This window comes from Abramis brama (genome assembly GCF_963993115.1).
Source record: "Abramis brama genome assembly, chromosome: 12".
In the NCBI taxonomy this organism is placed as follows: domain Eukaryota; kingdom Metazoa; phylum Chordata; class Actinopteri; order Cypriniformes; family Leuciscidae; genus Abramis; species Abramis brama.
Window position 1 is genome coordinate 8,183,582 of NC_139974.1, and position 25,342 is coordinate 8,208,923.

At 36.4% G+C, this 25,342-nt stretch overlaps 1 protein-coding gene across 3 annotated transcripts in view; it reads right to left on the minus strand.

The window, feature by feature from the left end:
* The window catches only part of khdrbs3 (KH domain containing, RNA binding, signal transduction associated 3), a 141,578-nt gene that overhangs the window by 1,695 nt on the left and 114,541 nt on the right, over positions 1–25,342 (minus strand). Inside the window, exons 7-10 of one of the 3 annotated variants that reach the window (XR_014608567.1) lie at positions 18,836–18,918; positions 7,641–7,699; positions 3,958–4,079; positions 1,530–1,590 (exon numbers count right to left, since the gene is read on the minus strand). Coding sequence is in view for 2 of the 3 variants with exons in the window: in XM_084131850.1 (XP_083987976.1) it covers positions 3,988–4,079; positions 7,641–7,699; positions 18,836–18,918 (234 nt within the window). In the remaining variant the exon portion in view is untranslated. Of the gene's footprint in view, positions 1–1,529; positions 1,591–2,041; positions 2,066–2,715; positions 4,080–7,640; positions 7,700–18,835; positions 18,919–25,342 lie in introns of those variants that run through there. The other 2 variants (XM_084131850.1, XM_084131849.1) reach the window with 2 other exon arrangements.

Here is a 25,342-nt window from a genome sequence, read left to right on the forward strand (position 1 = left end):
CTTTAACTGACCAATTTCAATTTCAATTTCATCTGAAAATAGATGCACTCATACTTGCAATGTATGGATTAGTGCATCCCCAATCATTGTATTTTGAAAATATGTATGAAGAAGTATGCTTCTCGATGCCAATAATGTTGGACCATGGGTAGTCTCAGCCTCAGACGTCACACCCACGGACCGCATAAGGAGCCGTGTGTGTCGCGTTCTTTAAGGTCCGGCTGGAAACAAAGCAGTCGTGGAGCCAAACCCCCTCATGGAAAAAGAAAGCCTTGCAACAACGTTCTTGAATGATTCATTTAGTGGATGCACGCCGTTCTGTTATCGTAGGGAGAGGAGAGATATCGACTTTACATTTTCACAACCCCTAAACATGACGGTCAGACGTCGTCTTGGGCGGTCCTTGGCCAGTGAAACCTGCGAAGGAGTCGAGACCTTCTGCCGTCAGTCTACGCGAGACTAGATCACGAGTGTCGAGGCAGAGGGTGGCACTCAGTGCAGTCATCAGACACGGAGAGCAGTCGCACTGATAGGATTACTCTCTGAGATCTCTACCCGTCTCTCCTCTCCCTACGGCTCAGCTCTTTATCCTCTCATGCCAGGGAAGCTCTTGTTTGACAGTCGCCGGAGGAAAGCATGTCTGCTCTCTCGAGGCGGGGATTTAACTGCATACGCACTTAGAACTCTTGCTTTCATCAGTACTGTCAGACGACTTCGGTTAGTTTACACATTAAACCCCTCATTTGTGTTTAAATGCCTTGTATTATTACAATAGTACTAGAGACCACCTAGAGAGTATTTTAAGGGAAGGAATGAGTGTTTGTGTTCCCTGAAAGGCAGATTACTCTAGGTAGTCCTGCAAAAGAGTGTCATTATTTGTTGTAAGGGTGTTTACATAGATCTGTTTTCAACCAGTACAGCAAGTTTCTAAGTTTCTAAACAGCATCCTAACTGAAATGCTGCTTCACAATGGACTGATTTGGAATGCATTTCTAATTTTTTGCATTTCATTTCATTTAAAAAAACAAACAAAAAAAAACGTTTTTAATTGACAAAGTATAAAACCATGTAAATGAAGTAATAATTTTGCTATTCTATTCAAACTGAATATATATATATATATATATATATATATATATATATATATATATATATATATATATATATATTCATTTAATTTAGATTCATTTAACAGTTCAAGTAATACCCAATCAATTAGTCAAAAGATAATTTTTTTTTTAAAAATTCACGAGAAGCCAAAGGAAAATTTCCACATAGGTGTATAATAAAGTTCAATAGATCAATCAATCAATCAATCTATCAAGCAAATGATAAAAATCAATCAATCGATAAAATCAATCAATCGAATAAATAAACAAAACAAAAAGAATTCTGTTTTTAACAGTTTGAAAAGTGTATATATATATATATATATAGATACATATACATACTTACATATATGTACACACACACACACACACACGTTCATTTAACAGCTCAGAAATGTTTTTTCAAAACATCAAGCTCACCCCAAACAATCTGAGAAGAGCATCAGTGGTGTTTCACGGCTTCAGGCTCAGCTATCGTAATCTGAAAAAGAAAAGAGAAACATAAAAACTGAAGCTGTACTGATAAAAAACAACAACAAAAAGACACAAACAAACACAAGTTTACCATAAATGTGCAATGGTTTACAAAGCTTATAGTATGATAATATTAAACATTCATTTATTTAAAGCTATAGCACACATACAAATATATAAGTTTAGCTCCTTCTTAAACATAATTGGTGATAATAATGATTTGTTAAAGAAATATTACAGCTATTTATTAATCTTTTTACAATTTTACTTCTAATTTAAGTTCCTCAGCCAAGAAAAGCTTTAAATGAACAGGTTTGTTTTTGTTTTATTCAGTTTAAGGGCTAGTTTAGATGAGATTAGATTGTGACGGGTTGTTTACCTTGTGGAACGAAGGCCTGTAAATACAGCTACCGCCATCCTCATCAGCTCTGAGGTCAGCTGGGGTCATTTAGAGGTCATGTGGGGGCGGGCTGTTTAGTGGACTATAGAGATGGTCATGTGACCAGAAGGGGGAAGAAAGAGCAAAAACAGCAAGCAGAAATCCCCAAAAAGAACCAAGTTCAAAAAGCCACTGCTTACATTATTGAATCTTAGAATATGAAAGACAATATGTGGAATTACTTTCCATGTGCAACATCTTACTGATGCAATAGTACCGTATCTAAAGGAGTAGGATTAAAGATATATTAGTAGATAATTAACTTCATATGCTTTACCACAGAAGAGTCTCGTGTGTTTTCAAGTAGAAAGAATTATAACAGATAATAAGGTAGGTTTATAATTGGAAATTTATTTCAAGCTGCTGGGTACGGTATATTACAGATGAATTTAATTGTGCTGGTTGCACAGGGAATTCTTGTCAAAATAGTTACATGCATCAGATTATTATTATTTTTTTAAAAAGGGAATACTACAAAGTTAAGGAGGGGGGGGGGGGGGGGGGGGGGGTAACTAAACTTTTTGGTTTATTTTCACATTTATGTGGGCTTAAAGGATTTTTTCCCCATTCGTTTTTCTCATGACGTACGCTACACTTTTTTAATGATAATACACATCAGATGTTAGTTTAGATTATGAAGTTTTAACAAAGTGAACAAGGACAAAATGTGCTCTCAAACACAATGATATTTTTGCTTTCAAAAAGTTTATTTTATAATCAACTGAGACGAGAATTAAAGGGCTTACACAAGCTTACAAATATTATAGCTCTTAACAGAAATGTATTAAACTGCCACCACCAGTACCACAATAATTTTCATTACTATCACCTTTTAAACTTCAGCATACATTTGATTAGACTTTTAATAGTTTTATAAAAGAGTACTAGTTAAACTTTAGTCAACAGTATTTGGTTTAGAAATGACCAGTAACACTTTGCTGTGCACTTAAAATGCATTACAACAAGGTTTAAAGGATACACAATGTGCCAAAAACTGCTGGATTCCCTTTAAATTTCGTAGACTATCACAAGCGATGCTTTTCGTTTGTTTTTAAATGCTCTGTCACTATTTTTAACCCATCCACGCTATATGACATACTAATGGACTAACCAACATTAGTGGTGTATAAAGGATTATATGTGCTATAATGGATTAGAATTGCACAGGAAACGTCATTACCTTGATGTATTTCTTGAAGGAATCTATCATATATCACCTCAAATTGGGAAACTGAATTGGGGATTTTAGCCACAATCATGTTACTGTGAATTTCAGTCAGATTACTAGTCAAAAAATGTTGATTTAGACGCTCTCATGGGAAGGTCTAAAAGTAGATTGCTCACTAGGAGAAAACACCTATTACCACAGAGCTCATTAAAGGGTTTAAACGCTCAACACAAAAACCAGACAAAACTATGCAGGCTTTTCTCATCGCAACTGAAACTGCACACAGTTTTTTTTTTTTTTACGACATGCTCCTATAAGGCCTTTAACGCTGAAGAACCTTCCATTTAGAAAAGAGAAAAGAAGAAAAACAACAGGTGCACTGAGATTTTCTTTTACTTTTTTCCTACTTAATTTTCATTAAAGGTCAAATTTACAAGGGACACATGGAAGCTGATCACCCATCAAAAAAAAAAAAAAAAAAAAAAAAGTATCTACAAAAAACTGACTGCTAAATCTAAACATCGTACACCTCATATAACTCCGCCCCCAACTGCTAGTGCCCGCCTCCCTCCGACATAAGTGAGTCTATTTGAATTCTGATTGGTTCTCTGATTTAAACTACATAATCCGGTGATCCCGTAATATTCCGTTTGTGGGGGTCTCTTCCATGTCTGTTTTACCCATCAACTTCTTCAACTTTCTATTTTTGTCGTTTTGGTTGATTTTATTTGCAAAAAAGGAAATAGAGTCCATAGAAAATCCATTACTTGGGAGGGCACACGAAGGAGTGTAGCTGGTCAGAACCGGGAATACGGCTGCTCTCTGTACACTCCTTTGCTTGTCCTTGCTGGTGGCGCCTTGTTGCGGTTGTTTGCCCATTCCTCCGGGCCTGAAGAGGGAGACAAAGAGCAGAGGTCAGGAAGTTTATTAGTGAAACAGTCCTTTAGCTCTTGTTAGAAAGCCTCATAAAACACTGAACAACATTTGTAAGATATGTTTCTTTCTGCGTCACAGACTAACATTGACATGTTTGAGTGCATGCACAAATGTATTTTGGTGAATTAAATCAGTTTGTGTGATGATTGTCTGTAGTCAAATACAGTATGTAAACGGAAAATGAAACGTGTGCAGAAAGAAAACTAACAATACAGATGTGATAACACGCATCAAAAGTCACATATAAAATGTGATTAAACAATGATTTACAGTCATTTTAATGGACTACTTTGAATTTCCAACTACCGACATGAAAATAAGCTTTAAAGAATAAACAAGACTTGGTGAAAATATTACCAGTGTCATGTTTGGGTGATGTGCTGAAAAATGGGCAACCTGTCAAGAAGATGCCCGGTTTTATTTTTATTTTTTAACAGTTACTCATTTTTATTACTTTTTCAACTCCTCCATCATCATTTATGAACACTGCTGTTTTGTTGTGATTGTTTTGTTGAAATAAAAAAATTATAATAAATAAAACTGGATCATATTTCACACCAAAATAAAAATGAAAATAAATTATATTCTGCATTAGGAAAATTAAGCATATTTTACAACAAATAAGAATTTTTGGTATTGTGATGCATTTTATTGTAATATTAAATTACAATATTATTTGACTAATTGTAGTATATATATATATATATATATATATATATATATATATACAGTGCAATGCATAAGTTAATACACCCATGCTAAAGTTGACTAAAAAGAGGAATAAAAAATCATATTTTGGAAATTGAACTTAATGCCTTAATTTAAAAAATTAGGAAAAATCCAACCTTTTAGGACACCAATTTTCTTTGTGAATGAATAATGTATCGTAAATAAATAAATGTTCTTCCTTAAAATACATGGTGCATAAGTGTGTACACCCCTATGTTAAATTCCCATAGAGGCAGGCAGATTTTTATTTTTAAGTATTTTTTTTAAATTAATTTTTAGGATACTATGCATCCTGATAAAGTTCCCTTGGCCTTTGGAATTAAAATAGCCCCACATCATCACATAGCCTTCACCATACCTAGAGATTGGCATGGTTTTATTTCAGTTAGCCTAAAAGCTAGTTTGATTTGCATTGAGAGATGATCTTATGGAAAGTACCCCATGCCAATCTCTAGGTATGGTGAAGGCTATGTGATGATGTGGGGCTATTTTAATTCCAAAGGCCAAGGGAACTTTATCAGGATGCATAGTATCCTAAAAATTAATTTAAAAAAAATACTTAAAAATAAAAATATAAATAAATATAAATAAAATATAATTATAAAATTAAATTAAAATGTTATAATTTTCTTTTACGCAAATACATGTAATACATGATATTGAAATTATAGTAATAAATATCAATTAAAAAACAAACAAATAAATAAAACAAATTAATAAATTCTGGACTCATTGACATGAGAATGGGGGAAATGTGGTTAATTGTCAACATTTAATACAATATAATACTTTTTTCCCCCTAAAAATAAGCTTAATTTTCTCTAAGCAGCATATTTTATACATATTTTCTTTTATATAAAATGCATTTTTGGGGTAAGATCATGTGACCTTGAGCATGCTTCGACGCCAGTAAAGTGTAATTTCCTAGTAAGTTTGTGTTAAACAGGAACCGACTGTGACAGTGATTTGTAGTTGTGGAACATGCAGCAATCCAAACCACCTTCAAATGCGACTTTTACAGAACAACACCAATCTTTAAAGTAACAAATCCCAAGAGTCACGACACCATCCAATATCTTCCTCTCTGAGCTCATGGGATCTCTGATCATTTAGGCCAACTAACACTGACAATCAAAGAGAAACGTCCCCAAACCATCCTCCTTTTGTCCTTCACCTCAGAAAGAACAAAACAACTTTAATTGCACCAGAGGATCAAATAGCCACTTGAAAGGGGTTTAGTGGAGTGCCCTCGGGCGAGAGGTTACCGCCGCCATTAGCGTAACAGCAGAGCTAATTCACGAGCGTCCGTGTCGATGAACGAGAGCGCTATCGACGGCAGCTTTTGTGTGATCTTGCTCGTTTTCAGTTCTTTTTAGGGACAGAAAGGCACAAAGACCGTTTCTCTAAAATCACTTGTTTTTCAGGGAACCATAGCCAATAATCTTTAATTAGAGAGCTGTCAATCTCAGGTTAGCCCGCGCTAGTTTCAAAGAAAGGGTTCGCGCGCACTGTCCTTGCGTTTAGAAAGAATAAGGATGTGTATCAGCCGGATAATAGGAAGTTCTTCTTTGAACTGTCAAGCTGTCTGTGTTTTGTACCACCTGGGAAGTGTTAACTTGAGTGTTATGGATTGTGTGTGTGTGTGTGTGTGTGTGTGTGTGTGTGTGTGTAGAACTGTGTTTCAAATGTGGTTGCAAAGTGAAAACTGACAGGAAAATGACAACTAACTAACTATATATTTTAGGGGCAACATTGTGTTTGTTGTGTTGGAACTGATGGAGAGTAGGAAAATGGTATCTTAAAATGGAATCAAACTTGAAGCTATTAAATCTACTTCAAACATTTTGGTCAGGCTTTCTCAAACCAACATAAAGTTTGTCTTTTCTAGTTTAAGATAAAGTCTGGCTTAACATAACATGAAATAAGAAAATCTATTTCTTAAGGAAACAATTATGATCTGGTAAAGGTTTCCATTTTTTGGGATTCCAATTAGCTTCATACACACGCACGCACGCACGCACGCACGCACACACACACACACACACAACTTCTAGTGCCCCCAAAAAAACTTCTAGTGCCCAAAGCTAACAAAATAAATAAACATAAAATAAAGTTTTGAAACTATATGGTAAACAAAACTAGCAGTTGATTCTGTTACAATATCATTTATACATTCTACAAAAATTCACACAAATGCTTCAGACTGCACAAATGCATCTGTATATACACACTAAACACACACACACATTGATATTCTAGCTGCTGAGAAATATAATGGCACATCTTATCTTTTTTTTGCTGGGACAATGAGCTTACAACAGCAACATCAGCAATTCCAGAGCACTGCAGTTCTTTTCAAGATATCTCTGCCATATTTATGCTTTTCTGTACCGACATTGTTCATAACCGCAAACTTATTTGCCTTCCATGGAACGCTCGTCCGACAGCATTTTGATTCTTTCGCTGCATCCAAACGTCTCCTGTTTACATTCATTGTAACTGTCTGTTCAAGTAAATTCAATGCTGTTGTATAGATACTGCAACCAAAAGTCTTGCAAGGCCAGCAGTATTTATAACATCAATACAGCAGGAGCCGAGCGTGCTACAGGCAAAAGAAGACAGTGACAGACTGAAGGTTCATGTACTAACTGGAGTTATTATAAAATAGACAGCTTATTGTGTCATTGCATTAGAAGAGTGGAAATCAAGCAAGACATGCTCACAAACTACAGTCATTTCATGTAATTATAAAACTGCATTGAGGGAAGAAAAAAAAGACACTTACCGTAAGAGTCATATGATTCTGCACTGATACCATGGCTGTATTCATAATAATCCTCTGAGCTGTGGAAAGAAACGAGAAACATTTATTGAGCAAAATAAAATTAATGCGCGCTGACTGGCTGATCCATTTTATTGATCCATTGTCAAGAAAAAAAAAAAACATATTTCTATTGACATGTTTGTATGTGCATTTATTTATAGACAGAGAGAACGAAAGTGAAAGGTGGTGAAAGTTCAAGGTATGTGTCTGCTTAGATTTGTTGTTCTTTTTTAATTCTCTGTGTGCATTTAAATAGTTTTATAATTGTACCCACATATGTGTTATGTTTGACTCATTTCATGCTGTGCTGCTAAAGTAACTGTTCTTTTTTTGTGTGCTGCAATATCCTGCCTTGACAAATTTCAAATAAAATAACTAACTAAAGACAGAGAGGACCAAAGTGAGAGAAAGATGGTGAAAGTTCAAGGTATGTGTCTGCTTTTATGACACTAGTTGCTCCCTATTTAAATTGACAAAGCAATATCTCAGCAGGCACATGAAGCAGAATAACCCATCGGAGAAGCTATTTTCCGAGCAGATTTGCGGTGCGCCTGCCTTTTATTGCAGCATCTCAGAAGTTTTGCTCCTGGGTCTCTGTTCCCTTTCTGCTTCCAAATTGAGTTTTTCTCCCATAGGCCCCTCAGCTGAGCTGTCCAGTGCCAATCACAGCTGACTGCTAACCATATCCTGATGTTCATGCTCCCATAATTCCACTGGCCTCCCATCAGTATGAATGGTGCTACAAGAAATAGAAGGTTACTGGAAAAATGATCTCAGCTTCCACCAGGGAATATTCTTCAGATATAGACCTAGTGTTACATTGGCATAATTATTTGTTATTCCTCCCATTATTTCTATAGAAACTACATATTTTATATTTGGTTCCTTAATTTCAATAACTCCTCATTTAATTTCTATAATAACTCCTTTCAAATCTATTGTAACTCAGTGCTTCCCATTAATTACTGTACCAAGACTGTGGTGGCCCACCAGCCTATTCTTTCCGACTACAGTTTCATAATGTACCGAAAATATTTTTGACTTTCTCATAATAACACAAAAGTTCTTTGACATTTTGGACTCTATTTTAACGATCTAAGCGCATGGTCTAAAGCGCACGGCGCAAGTACACTTATGGCGTGTCCGAATCCACTTTTGCTAGTTTAACGACGGGAAAAATGGTCGGCACACCCGGCGCATGGTCTAAAAGAGTTGTCCCTATTCTCTTAATGAGTAATGGGTGTAAGATTAAAAAAAACAACCAGAGTCTCATCTGCCATTTCCTTTAAAAGCCAGTTGTGCTCGCGCCATGGCAGATTCGAACACTTCTCTAGCGAGGAAACGTATCTGCTCGAGGTTAAAGCGCGCAAGCCGACCATCTACGGGACAAGCCGGATTCCACCATATCTTTGTGTACACAATAATAATCTTTTACATTGTAATCCTTTTATTTTTAACATGTGGCATGTTTGTGTGCTGCTGGGCATCCCTGTGTGTGTAATAAGCAGAGTGTATGCGCGTTGTGCACCCGCCTATAGGTGCACTTTACTAATGCGCTCTTTAAATAACAAAAAAAATATTGCACCATTGACTTAAACCAGGTTTTTGTTGGTCAATGGTGCAGTCTATTTCAGTTGTCTCAAAACAGCAAAGCGCCAACAATGTGCCTGAACATGGCGCAGGACGTGAAAATGATAACTGCGTCAGGCTGAAATTAGCAAAAAACACTTGCGTCGCGCATGGCACTGCATTGCACCGGGTGTATGATAGGGCCCTTTGTCTTGTGGACAGCACATCGACATCGAGGCACAGCAGCACCTCAGACAGCATGAGTTTGAGTCCCAGCTAAAGGTACTTTCCTGCTCCTGTTCCCTTCTCGTCCTAGACAGTCCTGTCCATTAAAGGTTAAAAAATCCCCAATGTCATGAAAAAAGCTACATCTGAAAATATTTGTCTTGAAAGAGATTACAGCAAGACAATAAAAATGTTCCCATGTTTCTCATTTTGGACTCATATCTCAGTTGTGTCTACTCTTATTTCTAAGTTTTAGGAAGCATAGGAAAAGCAACCACTTAGCAATACATTTTTCCTCTGGGTAGTCTCTCAAAATCCTGTGGGAAACACTGGTAACTCTTCCTCTTTCCTCTCATAACCACTTCCTCATTCCAATCATACTGTCAAAACCCCTCTCCTTATTCCAATCATAATATTATTGACTCCTCCACTCATTCACAAGAGATACTCACACATACAACAATCCACCTTCAGTGGCTGAGAAAAGAGCGTCTTTGATTTTCATAAACTGTTATGCAGAGAGGAAATCCCATGTCAAAGCTCACACAGAGGTGCCTATCGCTAGCCTGCTGTTACTATTAGTTTCACGCTCAAAACGTGTCTGCACACCAGGGAGAAGAAGATATGATGAGAGTGAGAGAGAGGGTTCTGCTGGGATTGCATGTATGAAGACCTATGGAGCACAACTAGGGTCACTATTCTCCTCAGATTCCAACACAGAATCTCAGGAACCTCGTGAGGGCTGGGAGGAGGCTTTATATCATATGTGTGATGAAATTCCCCATTTCCACAGCGCATGAAGGTGAAATTGAAGAGACCTAAAGCTTTAGTGTTCAGTAATGCATCAGTCAACTTCACAACCTGCTGCCAGATGCATCTCTCTCTGCTGTTTCACACCATAAAGAACCTATTCTCACCAATCTGAACACCAGCCTGGGTTCAAACCTAGTTAGACACCTTTAATTTCGTCCCTGACACATCGTCAATATTCCTTCTTTCCTAAATTCGTCTCTCTCTCCCTCTCCTCCAGTGCCGAGTTTGTTCTGTTCTACTCAATTACCCTGTTCAGCTTGTTCCAGTCGAGGTAGAGCGTTAGCAGAAATGATGATGCATTTAAGTCACACACAGTCCAATTCCTCCAATTAGCAACACACACGTGTAAACACTGCAAACACGCTGTCGAATGAGCTACAATCACCCAGAGGAACATTTCACTCCTCTGAGGAGACTTAATGGAGTTATCAGGTACGCTGCATATTAGTGTTAACTGTAAGTATCAAAAATGCTTTGGAGGAATAAAAAAGTATTATGATTATTTAACACCTGCCAACCCGCAAAATGCAGCAGTGGCGTGTAACGCAGTCACTCCTATTAGCCATTTTGGCGGGTTGAATTTGATATATAATATACACATTTTTCAATTGTAGTCTTTTTAAAAGGCATCTGAAATAATAAACTAAGTGCAGTGTGTAGTCAAATATATATAAAAAAACGATACATATTGAAGCGCTAGCGCTTTCTCGCTCTCTCATCTTTCCAACAGCGAGTTGGCACACAAACCCGCCTCCCCTCACTCTCTCGTTTCATTTCCTCCGGATGAATATTGTTAGTGTCTTGAATTTCAGCATGGGATTGCACGTATTGTGCATAATCTTACTCATTCCCGCAGATTTTGTGCTCATTGTGATTAAACAGTCAAATACACCCAAATTAATATCAAAATGCCGGTCTTGGTGAGTATTCACGTAAACAATCAGTTATGTTTTAAGTGAACATAAACAGTTGAGAAAGAAAACGCATGTGTAACAGTAATGGATCCGTGTGTCAGGCTTTAAAGTGACAGCAGCCTAATATATCTGCTGGCAAATTATGATATATAATATATATATACATGATAATTATAACCAATTATAACCAATTTCTTGTCAAATAAGAGACATTATTTACATAATGTTTTTTCTCTCATACACACAGTCATGCTTACCCAGCTAAAACCGTTGTGCACTAACACTGTGTGTCTATCTGGTGTTCTCCAAACAGATTAAATAACAGATTGGCTTGTTTTAAACTGTTTTCACTATGGCGTATAGAAACACTTCAGTCTCTCAGTGATTGCTTATATCTGCAGGCGACTGTTGAGTAACTCTGTCACATAGATCTGAAACCATGAAGTACTGCACAGGTGTTTGCTGGGAGTTTTACTTCAAGTAACCATGAAATTACAACAATACCCTGCTAGAAAATCAACTCAACTTGTTTCCTCAGGTAGATTACCAGCCGGTGGGGTCAAGACTACAAGTACAAATGCTTCGATTCTGCATTTTCTAAGGTTTTTATTACAAATGATATTGTCAGCATAACAATTTGAGTGAAAAGTATGACATAGGATTAATTAATTTTGCTTTACTGACAGCAGTACTGGAGCTGACATGAGCAAAACGTGATGATCATATTCTCCAGAATGATCTTAGACGATCCAAAGAATATCTTGCACTTCAGTAGAAGCAAGAACATTTGACCAGCTGTTTGACTAACTTTTTGTACTTGCTACTTGAATTTTTAGTGAACAAGAAAAGTGCAGAATTGTAAATATATTATTTCAATCATCATTTAAAAAAATATATTAAACAAAGGAGTAAGTCTATTAAAACATAAATGCATACATAAAATTAAATAAAAAAACAATGTAAAAAAATGTGTGTGTGTGTGTGTGTGGGGGGGGGGGGGGATAAAACATATAAGTCTATGTGCAGGTAAAATATAAAACTAAATAAAATAAAATAAAATAAAATAAAATAAAAAGCAGATCCCAGATGTTTGACAAAGTGAGCGTGTTTCCTCAGGACGGGCGCTCGCTGACTTGACATTCATAAAGGCCTTGCTCTCTCTCTCTCTCGTGTGGTTAAACAGATGGTGGGGTTAAATCTGAATGATGTACTACATGTCCCAGGTGATCTCTGTGTTTCCTCGTTCTCTCGTCTTTTTTTCACAGCTGGTAAATCAGCAGTGGGGCGTCTGTGACGAGTCTCGCTGGTCTAATCTACTGAGAGAGGCTTATCACTAATCACTAATTACTGCTTCATTCCCTCGCACTCAAACAGAAAGAGTTTGGAAGAGGTTTGGAGGGCAGAAAGGTGAATAAACATCACACAACGCTAATTATGTTTTCCATACATGGGTCACAAAGTTTACTTAAAGGAACAGTTCAGCCAAAAATGGAAATAGAACGCTACTTTGAGTGAACAAGCATTTAGAGCATGTTTTAAATGCTCATTCCAGACTGTGTCAGGTTGTTCATTCAAGATAAGACTAAAATGAAATCAATTTATACAGTCTAAAAACAGACAATGGAAAACCACAGGCCTTTGTCCTCTATTGAGTCTCCTGCATCAATTCAACGCTGAACTAGAGCATTCAATGTGCATTTATTATAGCTAGCATGTTGTGTACACACCATAAGCCATGTGCAAATATGTATGTGTGTGTCCCATTTTATGTTCTCCTCATACAAATAGGAAAATCTGTCTATTTCAAACAAGCTACAGGCAAAATCATGGTTTGCATATGCTTGTGGAATTTGCGACAGAAACGGAAGCTCTTTTCTCAGATGTAAATTAATCTATTTTTAGACTGTAACAGTCTTCTTGTCTTGCTAACAGAACCAAAGGTCCACAGAGACGGAAACAGAGACGAGAGCGAAGACACCAAACCTCTAAAATAGATCTGAAATAAGTTAAAAAATATCAGCGTGTCTGTCTCAGAGAAAGTGGGACAGAGGACAGAACGTGTGAGTAAAGGAACAGAGAGGAAGACAGGTGTAGAAGAGAGAGAAACCTGCCGAGTCTGATGCTTTGAACGGAGGAGTAATCAGTCGTGATAATCGTGACCTGCAGAGCTGAACTCTGTAATGTTCCTCTCATCAGGTGTGGAACAGCTTTTTTTTTTTTCATATTTACAGGATCAAAAGAACCGGAAAAACAAAGTAACAGAGTTGAGATCTAGATTTCTAGAGTTTTCCACTGATAAAAGAGCCTGCCATTATGAAAAAGTATTAAATGATCAATTTATTCATTAAAAAATTAATTCATAGAATAATAACTCAAATTACTAAATTAATCAAATTTATAATACATTAATGTATTGATTCAAATAATTGTATTTATAAAACAATATTTTTAAATGAATCATTCAAAAAAAATGTACAAATCAATCCTTTAAAAAAAATTACGTTTAAATAAATTGAAAAAGAAAAAGACTTTTAGAAATGTTGTCCTTTATTTTACCACAATAGTCCCATAAAATTATTCATATACTCTCATCAAAATATTCCATCTAATAGGGTGTGTCTTAAAAAGCTGAAAGTTCATTGGTTGCTCCCATTTGATTAACTGTCAAATGAAACTTTTTGCAAATAATAATAAAAAAATAAAAAATAAAAAAAAGTTATAATTTTTGTAAAATTACACTTTTTTAAGGTGTTCGTGTATTTTTACATTTGTAATAATAATTAGCAACATGTACTTAGGGCCTACTATAGGCAGAGGTGGGTAGAGAATCCAAAACCTGTACTTGTAACGCTTAAGTTCAATGAAAATGAAGATGAGGAATATAGCACATAAGACTTATTCGAATAATCCAAACAGCCAACATGCGAAACAGCCTGCAGACATGAACAACACCATACACTGAATGAGAACACAAGAGGAAATTAAATACACAGTGATGAGACAATGACGAACAGCTGTGGTGATTATGAAGGTGTCCATGGTGACTGATCAGTGGTGGCAAATTAGAACTAGAACACATGTGACTAACGAAAACAAACAGAAGGCATAAATGTATTGTCAACACTGTTCTGTGATTTATCAATAAAATAGCTTAGAAAATGAAAAGTTCAAGAATATATTTCTTAGTAACTAAAACCCACAGCTTCACTATTAGTAGAGAGACTAATTAATTCACACGCAATAGCTCTCTATAATGCATTCATATGTAATCTTTACTGTGCTATTTCATCTGTAGGCTATCTGATTCAGAACAAGCAGAAATCTATGAGAAATATAAAGACCCAAAGACAAAAGAACTGATAAAAATAAGCTGTTATTTAGGAGTGCAGTGTCATTTGCCATAGCTGTGCTCAAGGCAACCCGCGTTCGAGTCTCAGCTCGAGGTTCAGGCCTTTTTTGTTCATTAATGACGTCATCAGCGACTAGTCAAAGCCCACTCAACTTTAATCACATAAATGTTGACTTAAAAAATCTGAAGTCGTTCGACCCCTAGCTGTAATCTGGGGATTGTCCATGTTGGTCAGCATCTGTCTGTGCAGTGTGAAGAACTGACCTGAACATTTTATTTTATTAAATATTATTTGTATGAATACAAACTAGAAGCCTGCAATTTTCCATTAAACTCAAGTCGTATGAACGAGTTGCCAATATTGTGTACTCAAATTTCACTCAAATTCACTATAAATAGTTACAAATAAAAATCGTGCATTATCAATAACAGAACAAAACATTTGGTAGATTTTCAAACTTGCAAAAGGGTGAATAAAAACACAATTAATGTGCATTGCTAATCTTCTTAAAGTGGTCCAATACTTGCCTAGCTGCTATCACTAAAATGAATGAATGAAATTAAATGTTTGCAAACATCAATTATTGAATTCGGTTAATTTGTACAGCAAACCATTCCAACATATCTTACTAAGAACAGTGGCCTTCTAAACCCCTCCGAGATCAAGCCAGAGGCGAGGAAAACCTCCCAATCAATCAATCAATCTCCTAAGAGGGAATTTCTAATCAGTTCCCGCTATAATTGCTCTTTTCCCCTCTAAATCTCAACTCTCAGAGTCGTGTCTCCTGAAGCAGTGCTAACCTTTGAAAAGCAGCAGTCTCTGAACTCACTGCACTGACATTTTCCACAACAAACTGCTCTGCGGAGGCCTATAGCCGCTCTGACATTCAGTGTGTGTGTGGGTTATGTGGACCATATGGCGCTCTATAGCACTCTGAAGAAGCTGTTTAAATGCTGTCAGACACACTCACGCACCCCTGAGCACTTCCACCGGGAGTGCGGCTGCAACACGCCGAGTGCACACGTGTGGAGTATCCGGACCGCTACACAAGAAGGTGACACACCTGGGAGAATCACACAGCAAAGGCTTTTTCATCAAAGTCGTAACATTTGACCTCTGACCCTTTTAACGCTCCTGTGAGATAAACCCGCCACCTCTGTGAACATTTAATCTCTGAGCTCTCCCCTTCCTCTAACATGGGTAACGCCAGCCTATTTATAGCATCGGGATGCCATGGTGAAGACACAACTGATAAATTTCAAGTCATGACACTTTCGCAAAATAATAAAATACTTTTTTATAACTATTGTGGTATATTGCGCCATTAGCCTATTTTATCTTTGAGTGTTGAGTGACGTAATATAGGTGGACGCGTGAAAGCGTTGTGAGACTGAATGCATTGAAAAGCCCTCGCGCACGACGCACAGCGCTACTCGTGCTGAGAGAGAGATAAGACAGTAGAGCTGCACGATTCATCTTTAAAAGACTGTGATCTCCATTCAAACACCCATGCGATCTTCTTCCATTTCGTCTGTCTATTAAACCTTTGACAAAATCATATCGCAACATTCAAATCTGTGTTGGCGCTGCCGCTGACCCAGAGAGAATTGTCATGAAACAGCAGTCATTTCCTCATAGTATCATTATTTCTGTGATACAATAGTTCAAATTATCATTGAAGTACTGGGATAAAAGTTTAAAGTTCAAATATAAACACTGATGTCTACGATAGCGATAGAGTAAATCAGCTTTTGATAAAAACTTGGTGCTTAAAATAACGCATTTATCGATTACAATGTTTCGCCACAAGTCGAAAATAATTTGTTATTGAATAATTTATTAAAGAGAATGTAGTACTGTATGATGCTTCTAAAATAAGTCAGAAAAATAAAAAATAAATCGCAATACTGAATCGCAATACATATCGTATCGGCACCCAAGTATCATGATAATATCGAATCAGGAGATAGGTGTATGGTCCCAGCCCTATTTTTCTTCATAGTAAAATGGTAGTGACACACAAAGGAAATCACATGCATGGGATTTTTTTTTTGCGTGCTCATGCGTTACAATCGAACCACTTTACTTTTTATGTTTATCGACCATGTTTCTTTTACTAAAGAGGCTATAGTTTCTCGTAAGCACGCAAAATGTATCTCATGCGCACGTCGAAGTCTGTTAAAGTTCGCAAAAGAAATCGTAAAACTATTTTTTCTAAAAAAAATAAGCGGAAATAAAATATAAACAAAAAACTCAAACTTAAAAATGTAAATGTAAATTAGAAATGTCGCTTACCTTAGAAAGCTAAGGTAACACTTTATTTTAAGGTGATGTAGTTACACGTTACTACAGTACATGTACTTACAATAGTAATAACAGTAAATTATGCATAATTACAAGTAACTAACCCTAAACAAAACCCTAACTGTAACTCTATAGTTAGTACATGTAGTTAATTAATATGACTCAGTACTAATATGAGTAAGTACAATGTAACTACGTCACCTTAAAATAAAGTGTAACAAAAGCCTACAAAACTATTTAAAAAACAAAAACAAAAAAAGACAAAAGACAAAAGAACAAAACAAAATTACTAAAAAATGAAATAAAAAAATGAAAACCGTAACCATAAAAATAAAAGCGAATTCAAAATATGAATAAATACCTGGCCTGCTGTTGCTTTGATATAGTTATACATAGTATACACAGGGTAAACCACCTCTGGATCACTGTATATTCTATGATTAAAAGAAATGTTGGTTTACATATCCCTGGATTACATATTACAAGATCAAAGATGCACCAGGATGAGGTATGAGGAAATCTACCACAGCTCAGTAACGCACAGACGATGTTTTATGAATCAAAGAACACAGAAACCTGCCGTATAATGAAGTACATGTAGGCTTGTCGAAAGACTCCTCATCAATTAGTCAATGCCGTTTGAGCTCTTAAAAAAGCATTTGAGCTCAGGAAGAAGCCTCAACTGACATTAATCTTAAATTAGTATGTTCCAAATACTGATCTGAGACCTGGCCTGTGTGTCTTTGATATAGTTTTAAGTATACACGTGGGTAAACCACCTCTGGAGACAGAACAGTAGTGGTCAGAGTGTGATGAAGTCCACCTGAAGATTACTGTGACATGTCATCACTGCCATAAATCCAGCATCATGTCTTTCTCGCTCTGTTCACACCGCAGGTCAAGTGTCAAGTTCCAATGCTCATTTTCTGCTCAAATTCTATTCAATTGTTTTTGTGAGGTTGTTCATGTGGTTTTTTAAAATGTGACCCATATCAAAAACAGTGGTCAAAACTAAAGACACACAAAAAAATCTCAATTAGCAGAATTTAAATCATACTTTAAATCATATAGATCAATTTTGCATTATACATACAGTATATGCTAAAATAAATGAAAAAATAAACCAAAAAGATGATTAAAATGTATTATATTGCCATTAAATTAAACATAATAATCAGAATTTAATTAATTATTGTATAATTCATTCTTCCTGATTATACAGTATATAATTATTTAAAAATATAAAAATTAAAAATGAACAACTGTAGTTATACTGTGTGTATATATATATATATATATATATATATATATATATATATATATATATATATGTTTTTGTTTTTTATTTTAGCATATACTAACATTGTAGTTTTATTATAGCATATATCACAATTGAATTAAATTTAATAAAAAATATAATATATCTTTAAAATAAAGTAAAAAAAGTATCTTTAAATTAAAATACTAGTATAAAGAATTATTAGTTATTATTAGTCCAACTTGAGACACAACTAAATTACTAAATTACAATAACTATTTTACTGCATTCTAAATTGGCTGTTTCAAAAAACATGAACGTGTATTTTATGTTAACACCCACTAATTATGAGTCAAAATGTCCTTCACAAGACTGTGGTGTTCATAAGACCTTCTCTGGTACACAGTGACAACTGACCCTGTCATACAACATGAAATGTTTCCTTGCAGAGAATATTGCGAGATAAAGGAGTGATTCATTAGCGAGAAGGCCCGCTTCTCTCTTATGGGCTTTCAAAGCTGCCCCCTACATTAGCCTGAACGATTTCCAATGCAGCAAATCTCCAAGTCCAGCTCTGTGCAGACCCACACAAACTCTTTGGTTCGATACAGAGAGGTGAGCACTGACCTACATTGTGAATAAGCTCTCTCGTTCAGATAGACACACAAAGGCACTCTGAGATGCCCTTTACACCGACAGCAGACAAAACACACACAAACTTACTTCAGCGCCTGATTGCTGTAGTTGTTGTCATACGAGTCATATCCCTGGTCATCGTAGGCCGTTCCATATCCATCATCGTATTCCTACGGGGAAGAAAATACATGCTGTAAATATCCAGATGATTATTTTTATTTATTTTTGCAATATAAAAAATTTTGTTCCAGAAAAAAAGGAAAAGAAAATAATTTATTTTTTTGTGAATGATTCTGTTTTAGTTTTAGTTGAATAAATTATTAAATGATTCATTCACAAACACAGTAACTTGTTTTGGTCTTGAATGAATCAGATTTTTTTAAGTAATCGGTTGACTGAATGATTCAAAGACTCAATCATAAAGACAGTCACTTGCTTTGTTCATGAATGAATCAGTGTTTTAAACAAATTGGTAGATTAAAATATTCTATGACTCACCCATGAAGAGAGTCACTGGTTTTGTTCATGAATGAATCAGTGTTTTGAACGAGTCAGTTGACTGCAAGATTCAAAGTCTCACTCATAATTTATATGTAGTGTGTCACCTGTTTTGATGATGAACAACTAAGAGATTCCTTGACTCACTCATAAAGTGAGTAAATAGCTTCATTCAATTGAATTCCCTTTTATTACAATTGCATAAAACATAATGAAATTGGTTTATTTTCTGAATGAATCAGTGTTTTGAATCAATCACTTAACTGATAGATTCAAAGACTCACTCATAAAGAGAGTCACTTCATGAATGAATCAGTGTTTTGAACAAATTGGTTGATTGAAAGATTTTATGACTCACTCATAAAGACAGTAAACAGTTTCATTCCTGAATGAATCAGTGCTTTGAACGAATTGGTTGAATTCAAAGACTTTTATAAAGACACTACAGTAAATAGTTTCATAATAGTTTTCAATCAGTATTTTCTCAACAATTTTTAGTACAGTGAGACATTGTACAGTGTTTATTTCAGTACAGTGTTTTGAACAAATCGGTTGACTGAATGATTCAATAACTCACTCTTAAAGACAGTCACTTATTCTAAAAATGATTTGGACTTTTCTGTGGGGTTTCAGTTCAAAATGGTCTGGGGAGAGAGCTTTGTATTTTGAGCATTAGTGTGTATACATAGTACATTAAACTCTTTTTTTAAAAGAGCAAGAAAAATCCTGTTTTCCTTGATATGAACCCCTTGAAGAGAAAAATGCATGTATAATGCAGCACTGCAGGCCGGAGTCTGGATCGACGAACAGTCTCAACAGGACATACTGCATTTCATGAGGGTCAAGAGATCTGCTCTAGTGATGAAGCATTTCGAGCCGTCCTGGATCCACACACACTCACTCACACACTCCCAAACTCTGCTTAGAGGTTAATCTACTCTGCTGAACCTCAGTCGACATTAATACTCCATATATCTAGAGCAGAAATAGCAGAGAGCCTGAAAACTGAAAAGCAGCTCTTCACTTAAATGAAAGGTTGTGAAAGTGCTTCATTAAGTCGAGGGGCTGATATGATTTTGACACTGTAATTAACATCGCATAATAACCATTTAAGAGTGGATAATGAAACTTCATGGGGGTTAATATCTAATGTAGCTTTTATTGTGACATATCGCAGATTGCTTTGTGACACGTGGCTCTGTGGCCTGTTGTCAGATGTCGCAAAGCCCTATTTGATATGTTTTTGAAGACTAATGAAGCATGTGAAGTGTCAGGATAGGTCATAAGAACAAGCTGGAACTGAGTTATAACACATACTTTGCACCTTTTCCCCCCACTTGCTAAATAGATTTAAATATTGTAAAATGTGTTAAAGAGAGCCCATTGTGTAAAAGTTGACCCCATTATTAAGTGTTTACCTAGACGATCATACACAAATAAGCTTAAAGTGTAAATGCATGCAAACATTATCTGATAAATCAACATGAAATAAGATTTTAGTCTCTTATGCTTGCCAAGGATGCATTTATTTGATAAAAAAAATAAAAAAATAATCATTAATAACTTCCGCCTCTGAAACAAGTTAGCTTTGCAGATGATGTCATCAAGCCCCTCCCCTCTAACCACCCAGTTTCCACCACCCAATCAATTCCTGATGCCGAAAATCAAGTCCGCATTAAATTAGAGTATTATGTTTAATTCAGAAATATGCCACAGCAGATTACAAATGCTGATTTCAAGCTAAACTCAACGCACCTACATTGTCAAATTCTCTAAAATATTCTCACAGAAGTCAAACATCAAAGCCTAGTCCTGCTTTTCTCCTGCTAATTTAGGATAAATGTCCTCCACAAAAAGGCTCCGAGCCCTTGTGACTGCTCCAACATATCCGGGGCCAGCTCAGTTCCAAATCCATCCGCCCTCAATTCACATTCGTAAAATCCTCCTCAACTTCGAAAACAAAGACAAAACCGCTCTCATCACACACCCCGCAGTCTTAGAGAGGCATTACTGTCCGATCAGAGGCCCGCCGCTGCCAAACACACACTATTCACAGTTGCATCTTTAATCCACAAGCAAAGTGACATTTAAACTGAGTTTTATAATGAAGTTTACTTGCAAAAAATAAAGAGAGAAGTTTTGCTGCTGATGGCATTAGCATTGGCAAACAGACTGCATTATCATAATAATTTAGATTTATTATTTAGGGAGAGACTTTCTAATTTAATGCAGAGTACATTTAAGACGGGGGTTCTTAACTGGTTTGACCATGGGACCCACATTTCCCCATGGTCATTAAGCTGCGTCCCAATTTTTTTTAAGGAATTTAAATATGTGTATATATATATACTTAACTAAAGATATACCATTGTTAGGCGTGTTCCCCGAACCATACCTTAGGAAGCTGCTTAAGATATACCTTCTTACGTGCGACGTTACCCGGCGCTGTCCGGGTAATTATTAGGACTCATGGGATATTATAAAAAATAATCCAAACTATAATAGCGTAGCCTACATATTTTAAAATTGTATCATATATTGCTGCCATGATAACCATTTTTGTTCGCTGAGGTGGAGCTGCGATGAAATATTGTTCTTGCAAATACTTTCCAGCATTTCAGTAATAAAAGTGTACATCTTACGTACGGTGCTCGGCAGTGGTCAAAAAGGATTTAAACAGTGAATTTTGAATCTCTTGTAAACTCAGAGATGTGGATTCAGACGGCAATTAAACCACACGACCTGTTTGTCAAAAAACAGTAGGTACTAATTTGGCCAGGAATTTTTACGCGGGTTGGCTGAGAAAAAACACTGACATTATGGATTCGGACGGCACTAAAATCACCGACTTACCCCTGTAAATGTTTAAAATACGAGCCCATGAGAAACAATTAGCGTCCGAATAGGACTTAACTGACAGTAGCCTATGCTTTCACTGGCCTTTAAAAGAGCGTTTTAATTAAATTAATAATATAATATATATAATAATATAATTAAAAATCTAACAACAATCAGTGTAATGACAATTTTATTCTTTGCATGAAAACACTTGAATTAGCCTAATTGAACTGTCTGGGTGTATTAAAACTTCAGAATTATATTCATATAGACCTGCAACAGTGATAAGGTAAAGCTAAGAGTGGTCCAGACCAACCTTCCGAACGTATGACTTACAGAAGGTATATACTTAACTAAGAACGTTTCGGGAAACACATATTATCAATAAGGTACAGCTTAAGGTGTAACTTAAAGTGTAAATTGCAGGTTAAATTTTTCACGAAGATAATGCAATGTGTTTATTAAACATAAAGATAAGAACCGCCCACCATTGTTTTTTATACCAAAATGCTAAATATAATATGAAAAGTTGGGACTTTTAACAGTGGTTTTAACCGCTCCCGCTCCCTTCCACTAGATGGGGCGTGACGTCATAAGAGGAACTCACTAGTAGAGTTACCGGCATAGTCATAGCTATAGATGCCTTACATAACTACAGAAAAGTTGGTTGTATGATTTATTTGATAAAAAAATTATGGATAAAATAACTCAATTGTAAACATACTCGTGTGTGCTGACTTCAAGGGGACCATGATCCTGCCTGAAATGAGAATAAGCTATTCGCAAAACAAACGGGTTCAGGCACGTCAGATCAGCCAGTCGCAGGTCGAGCTGTTCCACGTTCACCTCTCCACTGCTGATTCAACTGGGTGGCATAGCCCACACAAACACAGTGATGGGGACATCGATCTCTCTTTTTCTTTTCTGACAATAAACATCGCTAATTAAATCGTGAGAAATAGCGTGGATTGAGGAAGGGTAATACATGATGTTTGAGGCGTCGATGAGACTAGCGATTGGTGCCTGTGCAGTGTGTGCATCTCTACAGCTCTGATTTGGACTGACACCATGTAAGTAAATAATGTCTTCAGTCGTTGTCCCTCCTTGCTATTCTACATGACGGCAAGATTTTGAAAAGACTGGCTTGTTCCCTTATATTATCCGGGTTAAGTTTGCACCAGGCTAGACTAGCTCTAACGTAGCTACTCACCAGGACACCTGGCCAACCCTCCACTCATTCTCCTCACACCAAGCATTAATAACTCTTTGAGTGCCATGGGTCCTGGCAATTTCCTCCCCTCTCTCACGTCTGACCAGTTAAAAATTGTAGGGCTGTGGTCCATAAAGAATTTGATGGTTTCCGGTCGTTCTCCAAATAGCCATAATACAGTAGGAATCTAGCAGAGTGGTATGGGTTGCGAGTTCCTCTTATGACGTCATCACCAGTTACTGAAAAAACACGCTACCTTTGAAGAAACCCCAATAAATGTTATTTTAACGCATTTTAAGACAGAAATAATTAAATATATACATATAGAGCACTTTAATTTACACATTAATTGGCTGTGGTGGTTAACCTGCAACTTACACTTTAAGAACGACGTAGCGTTAAGAAGGTTTCGGGAAACGCAGCCCAGAACAGGGAACAGGTGTAACATTAACAACCACGGAGACTAACTAGCAAAGGAAACACAGGCTAACGGGAACAGAATAGAACACAATGACACTAAACACAACCCGGACACACCCTTCTCCTTCCACTAATCATTTCTTGTCTATCAATAAAAACAGCCTCAACCCCATACATCAAATGAGGTCAAAATGGAAACTGTAAAATGAATTTGAAGAAAGCATATGAGAATTGATCCCCCTGGAAAACCTGGAGCTCCACAATGTTTCACAGGGATTTCAGTGCCTCTCCAGTAGGTCACCTCTGCCAGGCTGAGAGTGTAGAGAGCTACTACTCTGCGCTGGTTACTGGCAAATAACAGCAGCTCAGACATTTGATTAGAAGCCAAACACTTTAATTCCCTTCTTTATCCAAAGGGAAAAGGGTCTAAATCAATGCAAAATGGAGGTATTCAGCATTAGAACCTTTAAATAAAAACGCTCAACAGTGAGCAACTCATCTTCCTTCCAAGCTGAAACAAGACTAGACTCACTCAGCTATTTATAACTGAAGATATTTCCATTGTGCCGTCTCGGCTGACAGTGATCTCTATCTGCAGCACTATGAATATATCATAAGGTTAAAAAACCTCTCGTATTCTGAAGAGCGAAACTCTGTTACCTTGGCAGATTAGTTATGCACGGCTTTGCGCACTGATCAAATAAATTAGTCTGGTTGAATGTGAAAACAAAACCAGGTCATGTGTGAGAGAGAAAGAGAGACAGAAAATTAGACTTCCCTTGAAGAACGGAAAAATCTCATTTCCAAGTTGCTATAAAGAAGTTGAAAGCTGCTGACAGTCACTGTGCCGTTTTGATCGGCTCACGTTTGATCAAGTCTGTCAACGTTGCGCAAGCCGCTGAAATTAGACATGTACACATCACACGCCAAGCAAGGAGAAACTGAAATCTCTGTTCGCACGGCATGTCAAATCTTTTCAAATTTGGTTGTACTTGTGTCAATGTACAATGTCTCAGCTTTGTCTGAAAGAGGAGAGCAGATCTCTGCTGTTGAAGTCGCGATGAGCGCTCTGAGATGAGAGACTGATCGCAGATTGTTTGGTAAACTTTGGTAAACTCCTCGCTAAGTTGAAGCTGTCGTTAGCGAGCAGCGAGCATTTGATGACGTCCACAGAATCTCTTTCACGATGGATCAGACTCTTTCTGATTTCTGAAGAATGGCTGATTTCTCCTTTGTTACCAATTCAACAAGCATAAAAGCAACACGAAACACCATTTGCAATGCCTTTAACTTAAGTAATGTGACATATTTCCAAGTGAAATATTTATTCAGCACTTATAAGCAAATGAACAAATGAAAAAAGTATATTGAATATGTCTAAGTGAATAAGAAGATCTATATGAAATCAAAAACTGTTTGAAATAAAAAGGACAATCAAAATAAACACATTTAAAAATAAACAGAAGCTAATGAAATTGTCTTCTAGATTTAGGATACAACCATTAAGCAATTCATACATATAACAATGATGAGTATGGACACCTTGACACAAATCTGCACAAATAAATATAAACAACATTAAGAGGCTTAAGATAAACGTCAAGGGTAATTTGATAAACAATACTGGC